The 27403-nt window shown below is 32.2% G+C and overlaps 1 protein-coding gene across 1 annotated transcript; it reads left to right on the top strand.

The window, feature by feature from the left end:
- Nucleotides 1–1514: 1514 nt before the first annotated feature.
- Nucleotides 1515–11586, top strand: LOC124363636 (5-methylcytosine rRNA methyltransferase nsun-4-like). The gene is made up of 5 exons (XM_046818895.1): nucleotides 1515–1777; nucleotides 4761–4873; nucleotides 6694–6873; nucleotides 8733–8953; nucleotides 11229–11586. Exons 2-5 carry the CDS (start codon nucleotides 4778–4780, stop codon nucleotides 11584–11586), a joined length of 855 nt encoding a protein of 284 aa, XP_046674851.1. The 5' UTR covers nucleotides 1515–1777; nucleotides 4761–4777.
- The last annotated feature ends 15817 nt before the right edge of the window (nucleotides 11587–27403 follow it).

A 27403-nucleotide genomic window follows, 5' to 3' on the forward strand; every position in this document is an offset into this window, starting at 1 on the left:
TTTAATAATTTGTTTAAAAAAACCCTTGCGCGAAGCTCTAAAACAGCCCGACACTCCAGGATGAAATGATCGCCAGTTCTAGGGTTAATGAATACTCTGGTGTCATGTTTATATGCAATCATTTTATTTGTTATTTTTCATATTATGTTTGATCTATAACAAAATTAAATAGGCCTTATTTTAAAAACATAAAGACTTATTACAAAACTGAAAACACCAACACAAAAATTAAAAAAAATAATCCTTTCAAGTGCATCTTATATATAAAAACCAATAGTTTTAAAGAGGTATATCAAAGTATTGAATGCCCTAATTACTAAGTTCATAATAGAAATAGTATTGCATGTAATAATGAAAATATAATTTTGATAATAATAATTATTAATGAATACGCTCCAGAACAATAAATTAATTTTGTACAGCTATAACAAACTAGTAATTCCACTATCAGTGTATAACTAAACAAATTCAAAGTAGTTGAAATGCATAAGCAACTCCTAGAAAGACGTGGCGTTGGCCGCCGACGCGGATGCGTGTCTGGTAGTTTGACGGGATTCGAGACTGTCGCTGCATACGTGGACGTTCATACTATGGATGGACGGACGCGACGCCACGGCAGTGTGACATGGCCTTTACAGGGTCGTAACTTTTGTGGGTTAGCAATGGGTTAAGGGAGGGAAGGGCAGTTGGGCGAGGATATGGTTGTGACTCTGTTGGCATGCATGCGAACAATGTAAAACCATGTACACTGGCTGTTCACACTAGTCCCTTAGGGACGATATCTTCTCAGAATGATTCATAATCAAGGGTTGAGCTTATATACAACTTTTGCGAAAAAGTCATGATAATAACTGATCTTTATAGTAAGAATGTATTTGTCTATCTTAATTTATTCATTACATTATAGGCAAATGTAAAATCTCATTCCCTCAACCCGATGGAAGCTCTACACCAAGCCTTATTACGTAGAATTGGAATCACTCATTATAAACCCACAATTAGGGTGTTGAGGAATGTCAGTAACAACGAAGATACCCAATGATAAAGTCAGTCATTGAGTTTTCAGATGCTGTTAAAATTTACAAATTCAGTTCCAACAAGACCTGATTCAACTTCCTAGAAGCCGCCAGTACAATAGAACGGATATAATGGCTGATCAATCGCATCTCTAGTGACTTTTATCCTGCCCCTTACTCATTCTGATAATACATTTTCTTTAGTAAATAATAAAAACAAGATATGAAATAAAAACAAAATATGAAATAAAAACAAGATATGATTCCATATCTTGTTTTTATTATTCACTAAAGAAAGTTTATTATATTGTTTTTGATTGTTGATAGGCCTAGTTCAATTGTTTTGCTGGTAATTCCTTTTTGTTACAGATGCAATGTTATTGATATCGTTATGTATGTGGTATTGTTTTCTATGAACCACAATTTTTGGCTGACGTTTTGATTTTATATATTTTGTTAAAATTATATGGTTATTATTTAGATGTGAGTCAGCTATCAATATTGTACAAATTGGATGTATGTCCGTTGGAAATAAAGAAATACAAAATAAAGGTTACATCGTTAAAAAGTTAGTCTGCTGTAAATAAACAAAGAGAACAAACAAAACGCCTATATGATTAGATTTATTTTTGAAACTTAAGGAAGTCTCTAACCTCAAAACAGCCAAAAGGTCAAAATACTAATAAATATTGGGTTTTGACTTTTTAATAGTTGAATACGGATATTTATACATTGGTTTTTTAACAGGGATCCATGCAATAGTAAGTACTAATAAGGTTACTTACATTTTAAAGAAAATAATTGCTAGGAACTGAGGGTTCTTTGATCTTTTTACTTTGGTTTTGAGAATAGTTATTTCTGTTTGTTACAGAAATTTTACAGAAAATTCCACATTTATAATTTAGAGATTTCTAGCTGAAAAACTGAATAACACTAATTTAAAATTGGATGAGTCCTGTAGCCTAGAGTCCCTCTAAACCAAAATTTATATATATATATAAAAAAATATATATTTGGTATTTATTTACAATACCGTGACTATGAAAAATGGACTTTTTTCATGGGTTGGGCATTTTTAGCCAAGTATTATTATCACAGGTGCGTATAAACTGGGGGGAAAGTATATTATTGTATTATATTGATGCCTTTCGGGCATTATTGCGTTTAAGGATGGAAAATAACCGACAAAAATTTTGTTCGAACAACACTTGGAGGGTTAAGGATCAGGGGCATCACGTGATCTGGGATTCGACTTTTGCAAGCTCGAGTTAATTTTTTTTCTAAAAGAGCAAGCAGTGCGCAGCGGGCAGGCATCGTTGACAGGATTAACGTACTAGTCAGCATCATTTCAGTAAAATTGCCAGAGGTACTGACAAAAAACAGAGTTTTCAGAGGATTTCAAAAAAAATCATTATAACTCCTTTGATTTTCGTTGCCGACGAATTTTTTCTTCACTATTGTTTTCAGGAAAAATTGTAGTTTTCAGGAAAAAATGAACATAACCTTTCCATGGTCACGTTATTGTAAATTGATACCATATATATATATATATATATATCTATCAATGGTAGCACATTCACCTGGCAAGTGAGAGATCCGGGTTCGAGTCCAGGCGGAGCAAGTACTTTTTGTGATTCAATGCTTATTGAAATTATGGGTAGGGTACGATAAGCGAACCCGGTTTTTTATATCGAAAAATGTAATCATCGATACCTAATATTTGTATCTTAAATCCTAGACCATCAATCGATATAAAATTATAGTCCTCAATAACAATCATATGTTTTATATTAAAATATTAATTTGATATTTATAGTGATAAAACAAATTATTATAATAAAAATTAGGAAAACTGAAGACAACCATATTTGCTCCTCTCACAGTTACAGTTGTTTCTTTCACACAATTTTCTCATAATGGGGTTTTCGGTACGAGTCCAACATGCTGAAACCACGTAAAATATGTCTTATCATTTTTCAAAGCAATGTCGTGCATTTGTCTAAAATTGACTGCCATTTTTAGTGATCAAATGTTACTTACGTAAAATTGGAATATTACCTTAAGTGTATTATTTGAAAGTGTTTACAGCTGTTGATATAGATTATTTAAGTTAACTGTTCAAAATAATTAATCAGTATCGATGGATTATATCGATTTTTATGGTTAAGTAATATCGTTTGCTAATTTCAATATAAAAAACCGGGTCCGCTTATCGTACCCTACCCGGAATTATATATATATTTATATATATATGTGTGTGTGTAGCTGCAGTACAATAAGCGTCCAACACTCGACTGATGGATAATATCAAATCATTGATATTTATGAGTAAAGAATCCTCACTACAACTATCTAAAGCAAATTCCATTATATTTTTATTATGTTGTATCTCAAATTACACTATAAGTAATAATGTTAGCTATGGTGAATAATAAACAGTCTAGGATAACCTATGTGTATTTATAAAATATATATAGGAAACAAAAACAGTATAACATTTGCTTACTTTTTACTATTTTGAAGGATAAACGTTTCTGAAACAATAAAACATGTGCATAACCACACTGCACTTGCTGCCATTGCAGATCTACAGTATTAGTGTTAGTAACAGGTAATACAGTGGTAACCTATTACCGGGATACTGTTGTTTTAGTAACAGCTGGGCTGAATGATTTGTTCTTATAACCATTTTTTTGTTTTTGGATTACTCTATAATCAGTAACAGCCCAGGCCATTTTGTGCAAGCAATAAGGCATATAGCAATGGAAATGTTACTACACTCTGCAATGTTATTATGTGATATAAGAAGGTTTAGATAGGTTATCGTAAATATGTTACTAGTAGTAGCCTACTGAAGTTAAACACAACCATCATAAGTGCTTACATGATCTGAGCTTGAATTTGGATACTATCTCGAGAGATGTTTTTCTTTTTATACCAGCATTATTGAGTGAAGGCGCCACTGAAGCCCATATTTATGGCCAGAAGCATTTCCGATCAGTACTTTCCAGATCTTAGATCATGTCCTAAATCTTACAATGTGATCTGACAATGGAGAAGTTGAACGATCTGGAAAGTGATCTAAAATCAAGAAAATACCAAACAGAAATGCCCCTGGCCATCAGTGCGGGCTTCTACCCTATACTTCAAGCTAAATAAGAAAAACATCCCTCAAGATAGTACCCTAATTTAAATACAGATCATATTAGTGCTTTTTAAGGTTATTTTTAACTTTATAGATTTATAATCTACGTAAATATATAGCCTAATAGCAAATAGTAGATAAGGACTTCGTAGTACCCAATAATTGTGTAGTATAGTCAAATTTGAATTAACCCGTCTATAAATTTAGTAGTTTATCAGTCTATGTTACATTGTGGTGAGTTATTTAAAGTTTTGTATGTACTAACATGCTACCACAGTTCTTGAATTGTTATATTTATGTTGTAACATGGGAAAATGTCTGTAATCCTATTATGCTTTAGTCACCCTTAGTCAATATTGAATTTTGAACGAAGAATTAAATTTCATTTAGATAAATATAATTTGTTTTACTAACTAAACTTTTGTGAAGAAACCTTTATAATAGACCAACTATGTAATTGGTTTGTGATGTTTTGGTATAGCTTAGCATTAATTAATTGGGAAGCAATTCCTGCAGTGTACAACAACCTTTTAATATTTTATCATTGATGTACTGAAGTTTCTGCCTGCTACTTTTTAATGCATACATATTTTTTTTAGGTGGCCCACTGCAGTATATGATGAATCTCTTCCAAAGTAACCTTTGTGCTGCAAATTCAGTATTGAGAGTTATAAATGCTGCAGTTAAACAATGCAGGGCTAACTCTGTATGGGTACGTTGGTTTAAAATGTATTAGCGTACGTTTACAACTATGTAACTACATTGTAGATGTATGTTACACTGTTTAAGCTATATAAAGAATTACCATATTCTGTAGATTCCTAAATATTTACTTCGTTGTAGTAAAAGATAATAATAGAAGTACATTAAAATAAGTTTATTGTGCTTATATACACTCTTATATAGCTCAAAGGGTTTGTGTAGAATATGTTGTCTTAAAAAAAAGCACAACTTGCAGATATCTTCTAAGCCAAAAAGCCATAGGTTACCTCACCTCCAAGTGCTTAATCAAAAATTGCCCTAATGTGCAAAATATAGGATTTAATAGCTAAAGATTGTAATATATTTTGACTTTGTATTATAAAATTATCACAATTTTTCTGAAATTTACAACAAACTTGAAGATCCATGACCATAAGCGTGACAATATAACCAGGAAAGAAGTTACTTCTGTACATCACAGATTAGATAATGTATTTGTTAAATTTTTCTAAAACATTTGTTTGATATTAAAAATCCGTTTAAAACATATCACACATATTTCTTTTCGATTAACACATTTTATGTGGCTTTATACAGTTTGATCTTGAGTACCATACCCGGACACTGTGCCATAAGATGTCTGCCACATTAAACATGTTAAATAGTTTATTTTAACTTTAAAAAGATAATCTGTATATTGTACAGAGTGTTTAAAAAAATAATGACCCAAATTTAATATACGTTATTGAAACAAGTGTCACGCAGTAACTAAAACAGAAGCTGTTATAGAAGTGGTGTAGAGTTTCTGAAAATTCCCACAATATAAGTTATATATTTGTAGCCTACTATCACTGACAAAGTGTACCGGCAATGTATCACAGTATGATAACTAGTACAAATGTAATAACTCTTAAGGACCGATGAAAAAATGTTTGCTATTGTTTAGCGAAATCCCACGAAGTGACATTGATGACATAGATCATTGTCACGAAACTCTAGATAGTTACATAGAAATAAAAACTTCGAAGATGAAAAAATTTCAAGCCCACAGATCTGTTTTTTTTTGAGATTTTATGTACAAAGAGAGACAGAAATGGAATTTATCCAGACCCTCTAGTGATGGACTTCACCAGCGCTCCACCAATGACACTATTCCAGATATGATCTGTACTTTGATGAATGATGTTTGATTGAAGACTAGATGCCTGAATTTTGCTAAACAGGGCTGACATTGAGAGTGTTGTTTCCGACTTTCTTCAAGTTATTCAAGATTGCTTGACCTATCTGCTCTTAACACATCATTATACGCCCCAGTGTTTGTACAAGAGTACATGCCCGTGGAAATTTTAACAAATTTTGTATAAATGGCTGTACAAAACATTAAAAGTTTTAAGTAAAACTTTCAAACATGAGTAAATTTCTCTGTTAGTTTATTATTTGCAACACATAGGATTTTACCTGGAAATAGTTTTTCTGAATCGTGAAAAATTGCACATTTCCTTCAAAATTGCAAATGTAATAAATGGTTAGTGACTTGTAATAAATGGTCTTCCTTGACTATACGCTGCACTAGCAATTATCACATTTCCCTGTCAAGAGGCGTACATACTTTAGCGTACATGTGGTCTTGGGGTTGGACCACATGCAATATCAAGGGGACTATTGTTCAAAATTTTATATAATTGTTAATTGTCACTATGCATGTTTTGTTATTGTTCATAAACAAATTAATTGCACAGTCTGTGACTTAAAACCATGGGCGTTTACTTTTATATTTAGCCTAATTGATGCTGTCAGTGACAACTGAAGATTTCCATCCTCTTTTTTCAGGCAACAAAGCGAAAGCCTAAAACGTCAGCGGACGTTGCTTTGGACTACTTTGACAACATTTATAGTCCTATATTTGGGAAGCAATGGCCATCAATTCGCCTCGCTTTGCTTTCTCCTCACAAATATTGTGCAGTTGTCAACAACTATGGAGATAATGACAGTCTCTGCACTCAACTACAAGTAAGGACACAAATAGTATTAACTAAACTCTACTATAAAGTCATGCCTCCAAGATACTTACATCAAGAGATAACAAAAGTGGTAGCATATTTTGCTTTGGAATACTTTTGCAACATTTATATTGCTACATTTAGGAAGCAAATGCACTTGTGTATTTTAATAATAAAGGATTTCTTATAGGTTTAAATTCCTGGAATATCACATTCGTCGTTAGTAGCATGTGATTGTAGCATAACAAACATAAGGGAATGTCTGTGATCTAATAGATAAGCTTTGAATTTTATTATGCTCAACATTAGATATGGAAGTTCTTGTAATAGCCCAGCTACTTGTGGATAGAAGTAAGTTGTGTATAAACTAAACATAGTTTGTTCTGTTATAAAAGTGTTCACCAATAGGATAAGAATAAACAGTTCATACAAGATGGTAGAAAATGCATTAAATGCTATTATTTGTGTACTACTAAATTACAATAATTTATGAGGGGTTGAGTTGGGATGAATTAAAAATTGAATCATACATTTTCTCAGTTACTTTTCATTATGTTACTAGGTAGCAACTTGTTGTTTAATATTACTTTAGATATTTTAGCTGTGATGAGGTTTTAGCTAGATTTGGCATTAAAAACATGAAGTGGCCACCTTTGTAAATATGTTTTATTTATTTGTTTTTACAAAAATTGTAGTATTCAATAAAATTAAGTAAAACCACAACAAAAGAGCAGCTTATATGAGTTCTATGGTGGCTGGCTGGATCATCTGAATCCCCTCTCTACACCCTGGGCTTGACATTGTTGTCAGTCTTACCTTTATTGAAATTACTGATCTGTCTCAACATCTGTTGGAATAAAGAATAATAATTGGCTGACACTGGAGTTAATAATCTTTAACTACAGTTTATTTCATGGGTAGGGTACCATAAGCGGACCCGGTTTTTTCTATCGAAGAATATAGTCATCAATACCTAATATTCGCATCTCAAATCCTAGACTATCAATTGATATAAAAGTATCTATAGTCCTCAATAACAATCATATGTTTTAAATTAAAATATTAATTTAATATTTACAGTGATCAAACAAATTATTATGACCAAAATTAGGAAAACCGAAGACGACCATATTTGCTCCTCTCACAGTTACAGTTGTTTCTTTCCCACAAATTTCACATAATGGGTTTTTTCAGTACAAGTCCAACATGTTGAAGCCACGAAAAACATGTCTTATCATCTTTCAAAGCAATGTCGTGTAGTTTTCTAAAATTGAGTGCCATTTTTAATAATTAAAATTATTTATGTAAAATTGAAATATTACCCTACGTGTATTATTTGAAAGTGTTTACAGCTGTTGATATAGATTATGTTGTTAATAGTTCAAAATAATTAATTAGTATCGATTGATTATATTGATGGCTATGATTAAGTAATATCATTTGCCAATTTCAATATAAAAATCGGGTCCGCTTATCGTACCCTACCCTATTTCATTAATTTGTTTTGCAGACAATATGTAAACCAAGCAGACAATGTGTTATTATAACCACATCATAAAGGGTATACAGCTGGTGATTTTGGCAATACCGCCTCAGATGTCACCAGACTACTTTCATGTGGGTTACAGTAGTACTCAAATTGTCTGTAAAATACAAATTTTAAAATAAACTAAGCAAACATGCATGAGGTAGTGAATATAGAAAGATGCAATCTGGAGTAGTATGTCCCTTGATTTTGTTTAGCCTATGTCAGTAATCTCTTTCATTCATTTTTAAGTGTTTTTGGAGATAACCTCCACAGAACTTTCATATTGTAAAGCATTCAATATTATTACAGTACAAATTCAAACATAAGGTGTTTGTTTGCAGAATGAGGGAGCTATAAACATGAGGGAACTGTTTGAATCCTACCAAAATGTGCTGTCAAAGAGAAAGCGATCTTCTAAAAAGAAAAAAGAGTTGAAACATGTTTATGCACTTGATAAGAAATTGGAGAAAATTGTCGCAAAGCAACGTGATGAAGAACTTGGAAAGATCTATCCAGAGGGAGCGGAAAGATTGCAGCCGGACTATTCTTCTGACAAAAGCAGGCATGTTTATTTATTAAGTATCGTAACTATGTACTTAATATATTTAATCAAGTAGGCTTGCGTAATGTTTTATACAAGTTGCTTTATCTATTTTAATTGAATTGTGTTGTTTGGTTACTAAACATTGACATTTGAGTACTGGCTCTAGAGTACTTTAGCTTTTTATAGCTAAAGTATGTTGGCAGTTTTTGTGGCTGTTGACATTTTGCTACAACTTTAGAATGTGATCTACTCCGCAGTGGTGAAAATATGCAATTTACTTATGTTTGTAATTTTCTGAAGTTAATATTAACCCTTTCCGCTCGGATGGGCAGCAGTGCTGACCAAATATGGCTTCTCGTAGGCTCGTATTATTTTAGCACGTACTGTCCACTCAGATCGGATGGGCAGCGGTGCTGTCCACTATGGCGTCTGCGTGCACACAGCAGCCATGTCATTGTTGCGTCCCCACCAGCTCGGATTTATTTTCAGCGCGTCATTGATACTGTGCCTTTTAAAAAGTTAAATGGATTTAAAGGTCCAAAGGTAAATAATAATGTAGTCGAAAAGTACTACAATGGAAATGTTATATTTTTATAAACTAACATGAGTTACAATGAGTATTAATAATGTGACAGTAAATAATTATAACATGGTAAAAAATAAAATTGAACTGCTTATTATTGTTCTGAATACAAATTTAACTGCAGGCTAGTTGTCATCTTGTTGTTGAAATATCTGAGATGAATGGTACTTTTCAAAACAAATACCGATGTGAAGACTGGGCTCATTTTCACAAGTTTTGCAATAAAACTTTACTCTTTTCCTGGTGCCGCATTGTGCTCTGCTGCTACACATGACACAATCCTTCACTTTTCTACCTTCAAGAGGATATGGTAGATGAAGTTTCCCATTTAGTCGGGAAATGTCTTGCAATTGGGATGGTCTTCCTTTTTTATTTGTGTTCCTTACATCGCCAACAAGCTCTAATACCAGTAATTAATAATAATACCAGTAAAACCAGGTATTAATACTGATATATTTAAACTTTCATTTACAGTTATATTTACACTGATATCTATAATACTTCCTTTACACTAATATTTAATAAAATTGCACAATACTAAGAATAATAAACAATGCGTTCTAATAATGTGTGTAGGTTAACTCACTAGTGACAATGTGGTTAAAAGCGCGCTAAAACGAAATCCTAGAATGCAATATTGACCAAATGATCAATTTCCAAGCTTTGTAATGAAACAGCTCATTGATCTTAATGCGTTGTATTATAAAAAAAATACGTCAGAATAAAAAAAAAAGAGTTTATAACTTGTGGTCAACGCAGCTGTCCATCCGAGCGCTAGTAGGATTATTCAACGGACAGCACAGCTAACCATCCGATCTCTGAGGACGGCAACTCTAAAAATAAATGCACGCGTTAGAGGAAATGGCAGTGGCCAACACTGCTGCCCATCCGATCTCTGTGGACATTCTAACATTACCGCTCCAAGCGGAAAGGATTAATAGAGTTCTGCATATTTTCGACAAATGAGGCCAAAACCATCTGAGATGAAAAAACTTTGAAAATAACAATTTGAAATTATGTAAGATTAAGAATAAGGAAAACATTCTAATGAATGTTACTGTGTTCTGTTGTGCAAACATTGACATAAGGTATAAATACTGTAAGTTAGTTTTAAAAAGAACAACAACAATAATTAAAAAAATAATAGGCTGTGAACTGAGCTGCCCTTTCTTTCTTATTTTTAAGATGTGACACTGTGTAAACAAATACTTTATATAAAAATGTCTAGCCTAAAGATAAATAAAAAATGATGAATCTTGAATCTGGAAGGACAAGAAGTTCATTGACTTTGTCACAGTTATGGGAAGTCCACTATGTTCCTGTAATACAAATTGTTTTTTCTTTTTATAAATTAAAACACACAATTTCAGTCTTGCAATGTAGTTCTAAGATAAAAAACTTTAGTATTGTAAACTTAACACTTAATTTGGTGTATTGTGGGTAGCCCATGTGTGTTGCTTCCTTACTTCACCATATTTAGAGTAGATGTTTAAATAAAGTTTTTGTGATGTACTGATCTATTGGTGAATTAATATGAAAATACTTTTTAGTGACATATGGAGTACAAAGTTGAGTGGAAAAAATTATGAAATTATCTATTTTGTGGATAGTGAATAAAAATGTATTGACCTGTATTTATTGATTTTTAACAATGAATATTTATCTAAGGATCTTGATTTTAGCACTTAACAACAATAATTTATGTTTTAGTGATATAAATAAAGGGAACTTAGAAACAGAAGAATTGATTAAACAGGCTAAAAGCCCTCTGGAAAAAAGTTTGTCAGACGCAAATATTGACACAAATCGCCAGATCGACCCTGCGGAAGGGCTTTCATCTAGCAAGCTCAATGAATTTGTACCAGTCTCCAAACTCATTGGCAAGGAAAATTTTGTATCGGAGGCTGAACACTTTTCATTTTTCAATGAAGCAGAAGACTTTCCAGTCACTGTTGAACCAGAGGAAAGTCTGCACTTCCCTGCACACCTGCAAGTATTCACCTTCGATCAGGGCAACATTTTCTACCTTTACGCCCTCAAAGTCTGGCACATCTGGTGTTTTAGGTAAGGGTAAAGTATTTTATTTAACCGTTTATTCCACACAAAACTTTCTAAAAAGAATTACAGAATAAATGGGCATCAATTGGAATATGTTTTCCCAAGTACTATTCATATAGTGAAGGAAGCAAACACCCTGTTAAGATGATATTCTCACTTAACTTTAACATGTGATATGTTGCGTCCATAACAGTTTGCTGCACATTTTGGAAGTTGTTAATAATTTTTATGATTAACGATATTATTGGCTTGAGAGCTTGTCTTATTTCTACTCATACTGCGTGATCTCCCACACAGTATACATTTTACATCATATTGTATAGTATGTTTTATGTTTATTTGTGTTCATAGAGAGTTTATCTACTATCACTAGTATAAACAAATTCAACATTTTCCAATATATAATTTTTATTTTGTGCAAGGCCTTTCTGAATCAAAGATTCCATCATCAGGCACTTCACAAATTATAGTCTGTTTAACTCACTGGGTTTGAGTGCCATGTTGAACATGTGAGTGCCTGATGATGGAATCTTTGATTCAGAAAGGCCTTGCACAAAATAAAAATTATATATTGGAAAATGTTGAATTTGTTGATACTAGTGATAGTACGATAAACCTTTTTTCCAATGCTCCAAGATTCTACATTCATAGAGAGTGTTATATGCTGATTATTTCAAGGAGTATATTGTAAACGAAAGTTATTTAATCTAATCAGAGGATCTTTCTAGAAGATCTCCCATTGATATCACAAATAATAAAAATGTATGTATGAGCAAATTGCTTCGCACAATCTCTCACATCCAAGAAGTGATTCCTCATGTGTTAATTTCATGTCATTGTTAAGAACTTACCGTACACTCTATCAATGAAATGTATACTAATATTTGAACAAGATTTTAGTTTTTTTATGGCTAAAATAGATTTTGCCTGTAGCTAGGTTGTAAAGGATTATCTAAATAAATTTTCATTAAAGAAAATGTTTCTCTTTTTATTGAGGTAAAATATATATTTAAACCTAAATTATTAATAGTGATTAAGTACAAAATAAGTATGAGCCATCAGTGTTGTCTATTATGGTAGTCTACTTGTGTATGGCTAGCTCACTAAATAGTGGTAATAAATTAATAATGTACATTTTTTTAGAAAGCCACTAAAAACTATCACTTGGGCTGGTGCCAATAAAAAGAGAAATCAAGCCTTCTTATGAATTTAGAGTAATCTCTCGAGTGCTTTAATGGTTGACTTTGGTACTTTCTACACAACAAACTTTATTCACAACATTCTTTTTTGCTACAGAAAAATTTTGCTTACTTTTTTAATTTATCAACATATATTGAAATTATATGAGCCATTTGTGTGTGAATGAATGAGGAAAAATACATTGTTTTAAGTGTCAATACAAACAAATATTGAAATTTGTCTCAGAAGTTAAAAATTAATAGATATCAACAACAAAGTCAACATGATAATTCCTAATTTTCATTGATTAAATGTCCTAAAAGATTTGTACACTATATTTGATTATTTCTTTCTTAATTTATAAAAATATTTGGTTCTAATTTTGATCTTGACTGTTTTATACCAAATGAAATAAATTTACACTTATCTGCATTTACAAAGTGGTTTTCTTAAATTCTTTAATCTCTCTAGAAATATTGGCAAACTATGAAGAGACTAGTTGCCAAACTATTAATTTGATCCTTTGATTATCCTGATATTAAAATATTGTCCTCATCATTATGTAGACTCATCAGCAAACCAAGCCCTCATCAACAACCAAAAAGGGGACCTATGGTGAATCCCTGTGGAATACCAGACATGTACAGTATCTTTTTACAGCCAATAACATTTATCAATGCATTATCATTGCATTATAGCATTATCTACTAGTCTATGCTGTTACATATTTTGTTTAGAACAAACTATCTTATGTTTCCTAAATATGTACTAAACCAAGTAACAAATTGTATTATGCTAATGAAGTACTATATACAATGTTACGATTCCCAATTTTTATGTAGGGTACTACCTGATGGATGCAGGGTCTGTGCTGCCCGTGCTAGCTCTAGGCCTGAGGCCAGGAGAACACAGTATTGGACATGTGTGCAGCCCCTGGTGGCAAATCTCTACTCTGTCTGCAGACTCTCTATCCAGGTAAAGTAATTTTTAATGTTTTTACGAGAAATAGTTTAGAACAACTAAGCAGAGGATGTTATAACATTTCTCTTCATGAAAAGTTAGTGCCCCTGTCTTCTTTTAGCACTTTGGACTGTCATCAAGGATGGCTGTAGTTCTCTCTCTACAAGTGTATTATTCTTGTTATTAAATCTTGTGAATTTGTACTTACTTATTATCTCCCATTGTTACATTATGGGAGACGTTCTGCATACAAATGCAGTAAAATTTTTCTTATAAAGTCTATACTTTTTTGAATATTTAAATGGTAAAGAACATAATCGTTTGAGATTTTTTCTGAAAATGTTTTTAAAATTTCAAAAAAGCTAAAAGCGTTTGGATGTGTATTATCAATTATATCTTTAAAATGAGGCATTTTCCATTGTTCAATGAATATAAATAAGGTATTAAAGCTCCATAATGTTTAGTACTGTTCTTATGGTGCTACAATCAAGATACTTTATTCAGTAATTTTTATTGTGAAAAGCTCACAAATTTTGGCTGGACATCACAAGCATATAACGTTTAACACCATAAACGATTTGTGATCAGCCACTAGTACATTGTTTATTGTGGAGTATATCGATTGGAGTAAAAGTGGCTATCTCACTGTAAAAGGAATAGTTTATTATTTGCTGAACCTCTGGGTTATCTCTACTTTCCGCATAACTTGGAGGACGGTCAAAAGCCTCATCATCCATCAAGATGTCCTCCTATTCAGAAAACATGAGATAGTAAAAAGTTACTAAAAACTGTTATTTAAATGTTTCAGGTTGAACAGACTGAGTTATGTCATGCAGCAGTGTATGACTGACTGGAGCAGAAAGTCATTATAAGACAACACTTTTTTTTGTGTTTCAGATTTAGTGGTATGTAATGACGTCAGCAAGTCCAGGTTGAACAGACTGAGTTATATCATGCAGCAGTATGTTACTGACTGGGAGCAGAAAGTCATTATAACACAGGAACATGGAGCTGGTATTCTTGGTACAGATAAATATTCAAAGGTATCTACCAAAATGTTATACTTATGTTTAATTTTATTTTAAAAAATCTTTATATATATATATATTTCTTGTATTCGTGTGTATTTGACTGAACTCCTAAACGACTGGACCGAGTTTTGATGAAATTTTGTGTGTGTATTGAAGGGGATTCGAGAATGGTTTAGATTCATGATTTGGTCCGATTTAAATAGTTTATTTAATTAATTTTTTATCTATAAATTGTTGTTGATGTTAGAGTGTTTTATATTGGATCCGGCAGATTACGCTACAACATTGTAATACAAAGTGAACTGATACTTTTAACTGTTAACACTTTCAGCTGAAGTTCATCAAAGAGGCAGAAACATTTGTTTACATTGAAATTTTAGTAACTATTAAATTACTGTAAACTGCTTGATCAGTAGTGTAATGCAGATTGCAGAGACGAAGTTATTATCTAATTTTAAATTTTTATTGTGCCAATGATCAATAATCCATCTAATGCCATGGAAATGCTATTTATATGCTGATATAAAAACTAACCTCATTAAATAAAGCTGTGAATGTTTGCACATAAAGTAATCGAATCTGGTTAGCTCCTTTAACAGTGTGTCTGGCATTTTTACTGTAGTTATTGAAAAGCAAATGGGGATAACACACTCTTGTCCTTATATTAGAAGCATGTACCCCCTATACATATTTATTGATCAGTAAAAATATCAAAATCACTTAATCACCAAAATTTAATCAAAGTTGAATTCCGAAACCAACATATGAGACCATTGTTTTGCTTAGTGCAACATCACAAATCAATTGTGGAACTGTAAATAGATTAGACTGGAGGTGAATGTAAACAATCAGAACAGACTCATATTGACCGCAGCAACTTTTTAGTTGGACGATATACTTTCGTCATTGGGATAAAAAGGGCTAACTCTTATTGTTACTGAAATCGTCAGATCACTTCAATAAATTATCACGGAATTTTGGAGGGAATACGAATCTTATAAAAAAATTATTCACTTAACGACTTCAGGACCCCAAAACACTGTTCTTTAAACTTAAATCTAAAATGGATCAGGAGATTGGAATAGCTTTGAGTGACTATCGATTATCTCAGGAGTGTTTATTATATCATAGATAATGAATACATGAATATACTGTCCAAGTTTTCAACAGGAAAATGCGTGCGAAGCCGCGGGTAACTGCTAGTATACCTATATTAATTAGAATTTAATCAATAATTAATTCAATCACAGTTTGTTTAGGTATACAGTATATGGATTATTTGTTGAGATTTTTATTTTGTATTTTAAACACAGTCTCTTCTGAATTCATAACAATTTTTAAAATAAGCTGTTTAACATGTTCACGACGATGTGTAGCCTACCTCATTGGGTAAATGTGATCTTTCACAACTGTCGTGTATCTGATCAGGGTAAACACCTTCATAAAGCGTGTTGTGTGCCTGATGGGGTACCCATTGCTATGCATTTCATTATTGAGTTTTTGTTTGCCTGTCTTGATGGTTTAATAAATGTGATTCTGCTCTTAAATAAACGCATGTACCCCATCAGATACACAATTGCTTAGTTGTTAAGGTAAATTAATTTTTTAGATACTCCTTGGGGTACAACATAGAAAAAATGAAAAAAACATATTGAAATAAACTTTTTCGTGCAAAATTTTCTCACTATACGTAGACGTGTAGCGTAAAAAAAAGATAGCGGTTTTTTGATATTATTATTTAAAAATTTGATGGCAAATAAAAAAGGTCAGGAAATTAGCTGTTGTCGTGAACGTGTTAACAGTGTAACCCTACAGTAATGAAAAGAACCAGTCAAATAACCTATTTCTGATGACAAATCATCACTCCAAACTTGAAGTGGTCGAACTGCTGAAACACAGTTTTTCTGGAAGGCAAGAATAAAAATTATGCCTCATTGTAAACTTTTTTCATGAACAACAGTTGTAGTCATGAATACGTTCATATTCATAAAAAGTCATTACAGCTTAGTTAACCTTTTTCAGATAGTTTAGATCAAGTCTCTGGATAACATAATCACTTTTAAATTAATGCAATTAAATCACTTTATGTTTGAAATGACAAAACGACATACATCAATCCCCATTAGAATTTAAACAGTTGTATAACCTCAGGGAAATGTAAGTTTTTTGGAAACAGGGTTATTTTGTGTTTTGTTCTAGGACAGTATAGATTTATGCTACAATTGCAATACATGTTTTTCAGACAAAGTACAAAATTAAATTTTTAATAATTTTCATTCACATTTAGTATTAGATTTAATTGTTTTTTAATGTTTTATTTTGAATTAATTTTTATTTTAATGTAATTGTGGCTTAAAATATTAGTTTTAAATAGTTTTAGGCTTAAATAAAGGTTTAGTATTGGTTCCAATTATTTTTTTGACTATTGTTGCAGATCTCTGTAATTTTGACAATTTATTGTTTTTAAATATGTCAATATGTGGATGATACATCATCAGATATCAGTTTGAGCAATGTTCTTACATTAGTTTTGGATACTAAGAAATGTGTTAACAGTTAAGTTCTTAGAAAAATTTCTTAAATCTACAAAACTTAATAATTGAAGGGTTAGTGGAAGAAAGGGGTAAGTCAACATTTTTGCCACTTTTGAGAAAAATGGACCTAAAGTTTTTAAGTTGTAACTTTTGTATTTTTTTATTTAATTCAGCTCTGAAAACGGCATTGGGGAGGGAAAGATACATAAATTTTTTTGTGGCAAATCCTGGTAAAAATTCAAAATACTCCTTCTTACTAAATTTTTCAAACTTTTCTATCACTTACCCCCTTTTTTCCACTTAAAAAGGGGGTACTTGGGAATGGAAGAAGGGGTTAAGTGCTGTAAAATAATACAAAAGATATATTATGTAAAAGACAGAACTGAATTTTTGAAATGTTACCTTATGGAATACCTTTAGATAAGATTTTTGCACAACAACAAACTCTTAACAGTGTAAATACTCTTTATGAAAAGGTAATTTACAGTCTTTTCGTGTTGGTAATAAAAACTGTAACTAAAATCTAGTTTTAAAATACAAAAAGGCTCAATATCATTACTATTTAAAAGGTTAAATGAACTTAAATGGAGAAACACCCTTATCTCAATGATAAACTTTAAACTGTAAACTAATAGGCTACTCTTATTAAAAGGTAATATCTTTCTTTTGGTATAAAAACGGTAACTAAAATAACTAAAACCTAGTTTCATTCAAAAAGGCACAATACTATTATTGTTTAATGCTTGAAAGAAGTTAAAAAGAGAACAGTGTATTTTAAGTCGTCTTTTCTCAGCGATAAACTTTACACAGTAAAAAAATACTGTTGTTAAATACAACATCTAAGTATTTATGCCTTCTCTTGTAAGCTATTTTAAAAACAATAACTAAAGTCTACTTATAAAAAATTACAATTTTATTATTATTTTAAAGGCTTGAAATAGGTTGAGAGATATTAGTCTATTTTATTAATTAATCAGTTTTTCTCATAGGTTCAATGTAAAACTCTTTGTCACTTTTCTTTACTCTGTTTCTTTCACTGGTCACTCTCTGTTTATCTGTCCCCCTTTCTTCTGATTCTTTCTCCACTGAACTGGTACCTCGTTTTCTTATTCTTCGAATTTACTTCTCTGATAAAACCCACTTTATATTTCTCCTTTAACATATTTGAAGGTTTATGTTCTCTCAAATTGTTGAGTTTCTCTCTGTGGTTACAGGTCCCATACAGTTTTTCCTTACTTTTCAATGAGTAAAGACATTCTTAAAAACATTTTCAAGACAATGTCGATGATCATTCCCCCTTCTTATTATTAGCTTTTGTGCCTTTTTCTTTTCCTGCTGTTAATCAGGGACACCCTTTTTTTTTTAAAATGGTGTTTGTTTTTCATTCATAGGTAGTAAGTAAAACTCTTTGTATAAGTAACAAACCGACATTCGTCACACCCTTATCCACTTTATTCCGTCATGGACATCTGACAAATTTCTTCTTCCAGAAGATCCTCTTTTTACTTTTGTTTCAGGCACCAGTTTGTCGAGCAAATCCTTCAAAATCTCTTAAAATGAGATGACATGTACTACAACAAAGATTTTCTTGGGCTGATTTTTAGATATGATTTCTCGGTTACTGATTTGGCACAACTATTACATTTTCGTGTTTTCCTGAGTTTCTTTTTCAATGTGACCAAAAATCATCAGGTACTGAAATCACAGATAGCTGTATAGCCAACTTACCCGGAAATTTTTCATGATAGATTGTTTTGAACATTTTGTTTGGCCACACATATACTGATAAAGTAAGGATCAGTAGAGAAGTTTTTTATTTTGTTCCTGTGCAAGAATCACGACCAAATATATTAAGTGGTCACAATTATATTAAGGTTTGTATCACTTAGTTCGAATAAGGTAGAGCAAGGCAGCTTGCCACTCTCATCATATTGTCCCGATTCGCAACATCCTTCTGTCTCCAAGTGCAAAAAGTCAGTTTTTTTCTGTCTCTTTAGTAATAATATGTACTCTCATTAGGGTTATTAAAGCCAAAGCTTGTCTCACAGATTAAAATGCTCTTGTGGTTCTGTTAATTTTGGTATATTTTAGAAGCAATTAGTTATTCTTAATGCAAGTATGAGTATCTCCGCCCTGCGTGATCATTGTCAGGTAAAATCACTTTCACTGCTTTACAAAAAATTCGCGTGTTTACATTCACATTCTAAAAACCTCAACCATAGATGGATGGACACAAACCAACAATAATCATCTGGTTTCTTAGTGGATAAAAGGACGGCATAGCGTACATATAGAGTAGACTGGATAAAAAGGGGAGTTAAGTGCGCATAGAGTAATTGGAAAACAAAAAAAAATAACAGGGGCAATTGTGCGGCAGAAAGAGAAAAGAGTCAAGTGGGGGCGATGAAAGGGGAGTAAAGTGCAATATTTAAGTGGAAAGAGGGGGGCAAGTGAAGCACTTTACCTCCTTCATCCCACAAACTTTTGAGTTTCAGTTTTCTGCACCTTACCACCCTAAATTTCAAAATAATATCTCATAGCTGTTACTGCAGGTCTAAGGGACAATGGGACCCAGTTGTTACCAAAATACAGGATCACTTACTCTCCCTTCATCCATACATCTAAACTCAATTTCGAAAAAAAATGTTACTTGACCCCCTTTTTTTTCTCTTTTTTTTTTCCACTCAACCCTTCAATTGTATTTTATTTAATGTTAGCACAATAAACAGTAAATAAGTTAGCTGAAAAAGATAAATCAAAAATTTTCAAATGGTGAAGTTTTTAAGTTTAAAAGAATCATAACTGGTTGGTGTGGATTATATCATAAACAAATTATTTTGGTTCATTCAACAGGATTCTATGTTGGACGTGCCTTGATACAACTGACAGACTCTTCTGTTATGGAGAGTGGACAATAACATCTTCAAAACCATCAAGGAAATTAAGGAAAGATATTTTTACTTCCTCAGCTACAAGTTGATACGTTCTGTTGTATGGTACCTTTGTTGGATTATATACATGTGATAATTAGACAATTATTCATAATTTTTGTTATGTTTATGTAATAAAATGTCCCCCCCACCCCCCCCCCCCCCCACCCCCCCCCCCCCCCACCCCCCCCCCCCCCCACCCCCCCCCCCCCCCACCCCCCCCCCCCCCCACCCCCCCCCCCAAAACTGACTGACTGGACTGATATATGTATACAAATTCTAACCTACTTCTAGAAGTGCTAGAAACTTGAAATTTGGCACGCAGGTACCTTTTGCCGTATAACCAACAGGAAAAGTCTGAAAACCGGGAATTTTGCATTTTAAAGCCCTCAAAAAAACTCGCAAAAAAATGCGCATTTTTTACCCTTGCAGGCATTTTTTGTAAGCCCGATAGCGGGCAAATCGTTTGGAGCTAGCTCGGATCTAACGAAAAATCGTTAGTCAGGAATGAAGTGATCTACAGAAAAGGTCCAGTGACTTTTTGCTCTATCTTCCATGGTTAAGCGGCAAAACGCTCGAATATTTGACATTCCAGAGATTTTTTCGCTTAAAATAATTTTTCGAGCTCGATAGCGGCCGAACGGTAGGTCGTAGCTCAAATCTGATTGACCCATCAAATTAGCAAATTGCGCGTTCTAACAGAAAAGATAAAGTGACTTTTTGCTCTACCTCCAGTGGTTCGGCCGAAAAACGTGATTATGTGCAATTTGTTTTGTAATTTTTACGTGAAACTTTTGTTTTGGGGTCGATAGCGGCCGAAACCATTGGTCGGAGGTCAAAATAAAACAATAATTAGATTTAGGAAATAAGATGATCTACAAAAAATGTTCAGTAACTTTGTACTCTATCTCTATTGGTTTGGCCGCAAAATCCGATTAAGTAGAAATATTTGGAAATTTTCGCCTAAAAATTTACCTTCCGTGTTGAAAGCGGCTAAACCGTTGGTCGTAGCTCAAAACAAATTTTCAACGGGATTTAGTAAATCACGTGATCTATAAAATAAGTTCAGTAACATTTTGCCCTATCCTCAGCGGTTTGGCCGCATAACGCGTTTTAAAGTTTTGATTTTTTTAGTTTTACGTGAGATTTTGTTTTCTGGGCTCTATTTCAGACAAAATCTTAATTCTAGCCCAGATTAAAAATTTGATTTTAATACAAAATAATGCGATCTACACAAAAGATCCAGTGACCTTTTACTCTATCTTCCATGATTTAGCCGTAAAACGTGATTATATTGAAAATTTCACTTAAAAACTTACTTTCCGTGCTCGATAGTGGCCGAACCGTTGGCCCTAGCTTAAACGTAAAACTTTTTGTAAGTAGCTATTGATAGGATCTACAAAAAAGGTCCAGCAGCTTTCTATCGTTTATCTTTCCGTAAGCCTGATAAATGCTCTAAATGGCTAATTCTTTGTCGTCACTTTTAGGGGTTTTAAATTTTGCAACTATAATTAGTGCGGTTCATGCTGGTTCCATATTGACCTTGTATTACTACGTTAACGAGTGACTAAAACCCCCCTCCACATCGGGAGTTGGCTGAGCGTTAGTGAAGCTTCAATAGTAGATAGGGACGGTGTTTTTTTTTTAATTTTATGAAATATTAGTTCATTGTCAAAACTCTGGCGTGGAATGATAATTTCCGAAGTATTTTAAACCCCCTGATCAACGTTTTATTTTGATAAAAATTCCTCGTGCCCAGACACAAATTTACTAGAAAAGTACCACGCGTTCTTTAACCCCCGAGAACATAAACCCCCTCTCCGGGAATATCTTGGTTGATGAACTCCTGATTAAATAAACCCCCTGATCAACTTAATAATCTGATAAAGGTAGTTTTAAATTTATTTAAACTATATCTGTTTACACAACAGCTGACCAGTGCAGACTTTTATCCCAAGCGTTGTACCGACTAAACCAGAGATCGTAGCTCAAATCCGAGGGTATAATCAAAAGACAAAATTAAATTTTCGACAAGAAAAGTCCAGTCTTTTTTTCTTGTATCTCTAACGGTTTAGCCACAAAATGCCCTTAAAGTCAAAACTTTGATTAAAACATGAAAATTCAATAAAATTGGTCTAATTTAAACTCCCAGACCCCTAATCTAATTCTCTGATTAACCTCTCACCTAATACCGCTTATTCCTCCAATTTGGCTAACACCCAAAAGGGGGCCTGGGGGCGTAGCCCCCAGCGAGCCGAAGGCGAGTCAATTTTATAAGGTGGGAGTTTATTGTATGGTAAATTCTTTTAAAATATTTTTCTAGAATGGATCTAATATTAATTTTTGTTTCTTTATACATCGTTAATGTCAGATTGGAAAGATTATTTCACGATTAAGTTCTTGCACACTAAGTTACAAAAAAGTAATGATCTTAAACAACAGGTTTAGTAGACCATTTTAACATTGTAAAAATAACTTAAATACAGCAAATGTTAAAATCGTTATCCCCTTAATTTTTACAAAAAATCAAACTATTAGTGTTATACGCTAAGCGTACACAAAACCTATAAAATATAATTTCTGTCTGTTTGCCTCTGGCCGCACGATATCTGGAATATTAACTGACCTACAGACTTTAAAATTCTCATGAAGCATCATTTAGTCTCCAAATGTACCTTCATGCCTAATTTCAATCTATAGGAAATTTCAGACAGATGGAAAATAAATTGACAAGGAAACTGAAATATTGTTTGTATTGTGTGTCACATCACAGAATCTTCCTACGTAATGTAAAATTTGATTTTGAATTCCATGTTTTTTGTCATAATTAGCTCATTCAGATATTAATTTGTTATGTTATTATTAGATTTTAGTTATAAATCATCTTTAATATTGATTAGGCTGTACTTTTCAGAATCTGCCGAATTATTTTACTAGTTGGATATTTCTAAATTATTTCTGTGTTCTTTAAAATCCTCTTTGTACATGAAATATAAACGCAAATTGTTGACCATATTATTTCCTATCGTAGTAAACATGATTTCCATTCTTATCCTTTTTTCTTTTTCAAAATTTATCTCAAGACATCCTAGGCACATCTATGTATACGTATTAGAAAACAGTGGTTGTGATAGTCTGCGGCCTTTGATTTTAGAACAGGTTTATTGATAACATGAAGATGATATCAATTTCACTGATAATCAGAATTATTATTATTTTAATCCAGGTAGATGACCATCATAGTTTTTATAGCACAATTGAGAATATAAGAATTAAATATATGTGATTTCTGGGAATATTCACGTAATAAAGTGACGATTGTGTCACAAATATATACATATTTATGAAGAATACTAGTAAGAATTAGAGTAAGTTGATATGTCTGTAAACGACAAAGATTTAGTGAATGCTGCACATTTAAAATATAATTTTATTCAGGAAGAAATAAAAGGCGTAGCCAAGTTGTAAGTAGTACTTATCTGTATATATGCCTTCATGCCTCGACAGCTAGTAACTTCGATAAGATAGGATACCAGGTAGATAAACTAGACATTATAACGGGTTGGATTAGGCTAGGAATAGAAACCAAACTGTTCTATAAATATATAGCTTATCGTTTCATATAACATAATATATTAATATGAATAGTTTGGCTCAGTTTTACGACTTCGAAGTCGTTATGTGATTGAACGTTCACAACGCTAAGATAAATAACCAAAGTGATGTATGAAATTGTTTGAAATATATTTCCATCAGCAAACGACCTTAGAACTTAGGCACACTGGAAACTCATTGACTTTTTGTCAAACCGTCTCTTTGTAATAGAGAGTATTGATGTAATATTGTGATCATTACGTTAAGTATCTGAGATATTATGAAAACTGCTTGCATTTCTTCCTGACACTAAGCGGTCTCGATAATGACAGGAATTTCGCATTTGATTTATTGCCTCCTCATATTATCATAGAATATACCCCATTCTTTGTTGAGATGTTCTTGACATTATACTAACAGCCCCACGGTAAATATACTCACGCTGCATTTTATATTCAGTCAATTCATAAACACATGCATGTAAATTTGACTGTAAATGGTTAATGAAGAATTATGGGAAGCATGCAGACAGTTCACAGTTATTATATGATTTATGCTTACTCTGCCCCCTATATACAGCTGATAATGTTCTTCGAACATAACAGAATGTGGAAAATCTGAAAGACTTGGCAATATCCTGACACAGGTTCCTTAATGCCATATATCTTAAAATCTTGGCTTATGGCACACAACATTTCTCAGTTGCATACTAAATATTATATTTAATTGTTTTTAAGCTATTAGAACTATATAGGAAGTTAATTCAGAACGTATTTTTACTAGCTTTAATCATAAATAAAAAGTTGTCTCTTGAAGTTTTTGATTTTAAATAACTTTTATTAGTCTTAATGAAAAAGTCAGACTATCCTTATATCTTTCCTAATAACATTAAAATTCTATTTATTAATTTTAAATGAATATTTTTCAGAAGATGAAGCTTGTACAATTTGATTATTTATTAAATATACTAACAAGATATAAAATAAAATTGAAATCACGTAAAGCTTTTTTGAAAATTAAATTTTAATAAATCAGCATAGATTTCTGAAATAAAAATCCTTCCTAATATAATTTTTAGAGAGAATTTAAATTCTATTTTATTACATATATACGAAAATTGTTCAAAGATGAATCTTGTACATTTCAATGTTTTTTGTTACACCAACACATAACCGCGGCTTTGCCCAAATGTCGATGCAACATTGGATGTATTTGATTGAATAGCTTCCATGATTTCAATAACACTTTTAGACCTATTTTAGACCAAATAGAAGAACTCCAAAGTTGAAGTTTATAGCTTTCTTAATGAAAGCAATTATGATGTAATACGAGAAAATCCTATGATATGTTTAATTTTAAGAATATTAGAGGTTAAGCGAAATGGCGAGTAATTGTTGTTTAAAGTTTTGCACTTTTATGAACGTTTCTAGTTCAAATTAATTGTATATCTGACGTCACATAGGAGTTTGATATTTTCCTTAAAGAAACAATATTTTTAACCTATATAAATAATTTATCCAGCGAGGTTTTTTTAAAACGGAACAGTTCCCTAAATTTTATTGTCATAGGTATAGTAGCCATAAAAATTAAATTTACAAGGGGACATACATATTTATCTTTTTAGACCTTATGGTTGCATAGATTTAAAAATTATCTGGCACACGGTTATAGCGTTTTTTAATTTTATTACATTTAAATTAAGTTGTAAATAAACACTTCTTTTTGGTTCAGGCAATTTCGAAATGATTTGGTTATGTTGAATTGCATGTCCAGATTGTATCTCAGAATTTTGGTTAGCAATATAAAATCAATAATATTAGTAATCTTAATCTTAAAAAGACTAAAATTGTTGATTGTTTTTTCAACATAAACTTTGGCTCAAATTTATAGTTATATTTACATTTTACATACTTTGGACTGAGAAGTTCACTTTAGTTAACTTCTGACACTAATGTTTGAGCTTGCCTTATTACCATGATCAAGAAAAACTGTTAAACACACACACACACACACACACACACACACACACACACACACACACACACACACACACACACACACACACACACACACACACACATTATATTCGAAATACGAATAGGCCTATATTTATACCAGAACCCTAAAAATGTCCATGTAAAATTCAAGTACAATCGGTTAAATAGTTTATGCGAGAAAGAAAAACAATCAAGCAAAGACACTTTCGCATTTATAATATTATTAGGATACTATCAGAAGTTTAAGTTGAATCTCTGAAAATCTCTGAAGTGGTTTTTGAAATATTTGATTTTTGTCTCAAAAACGTGGCATTTTGAAATAGAAACCTAGCAAATTTGGTCATACTGTATGGTAAAAAAGCACTATTACGGATGAGTTTTTTTTCCAAAACCTGAATTATTCATAAATGTGAAATAAATAACATGAATGAACTATTACATTACAATTCCTGACTCAGGGACATAAAATAATAAGAAAAACAAATCTTAACCCTTTTAATGCCAGAAATTTTTTCAGTGACCATGCGAAAAATGCTAGCCTATTTTCAAAAAATACATATGAAGAATGCCAGGCCCTTTTTCCATAATTTGACAACTATGTTTTAAAAATGTATAACTTTTTTATTTATTGAAGGAAATTATCCCATTGAGGTGGTGTATTTTACGAAATAATGTGTAGTGTTTAAATAAAATGAGTATTAAAATTTTTACAAATTTATATAATTTATATTTGTAAAAAAAAAATAAAAAAACAAAACCTAAAAGAAAATAAGTTTGAACATATAAAAATACCTTTATTATTAGCCTTAACGAAAAAGTAGGGTACTTTGGGATTATATACCGACCACACCAGTATGAAGAACACAAAAATAGAAATCTATAGAAACAAACATGATAGAACGAAAAAACAACTCTTCAATTACAAAATTACAAACTTACAAGCATTTCCAGGTATTGTGATCGGTATTGTTGTCGCTGTTATCTTATCTTTCTCGAGAATCCTGATTACGGCAGGCCGCGCGGCATCACGTGATTTGCACGGTACATCATTGCCTTTCCATTACAATTCAATTTATATTTCTGATTAGCCCCTCTAGAATTTGATATTTTACTGATAGGTACTATCTCGAGGGATGTTTTTCTTTCGTCGACATCAGCGCGGGGCAGCACCGAAGGTGCTGTCGAAGCCCGCGCTGATGGCCGGAGGCACTCGCATTTTGGGTGCGGAATGTGATCAAGAATAAAAACAAGTTTTGAGTGTTTTTTTTTAATAAAAAGTTTAGTTTGGTAAATGTTTGTTTTTTTGTTGAATTTTTGTGTTTGGAGAAATGTAGAGGTAAAAACACGGAAGTACAACAAAGCGATGCACCAGCTGAACGGGCGGCGAGACTCTGCAATCACGTTATCTACTAGGACGCTCGACTTTGACCTCTGTCTGAGGATGGGGAGGTGTTTGCGATAAGACAATTCCTGTTTTATATTGACGAAATATTGTTTCTACGCTAATCTAGTAATCAGTAGAAACGAAATGTGAAATAACGATTCATGTCTGGGTGTGGTCGGTATAATCCCAAAGTACCAAAAGTAGTTACTGGAAATTGT

Source organism: Homalodisca vitripennis, chromosome 5, assembly GCF_021130785.1.
Source record: "Homalodisca vitripennis isolate AUS2020 chromosome 5, UT_GWSS_2.1, whole genome shotgun sequence".
Lineage (NCBI taxonomy): Eukaryota > Metazoa > Arthropoda > Insecta > Hemiptera > Cicadellidae > Homalodisca > Homalodisca vitripennis.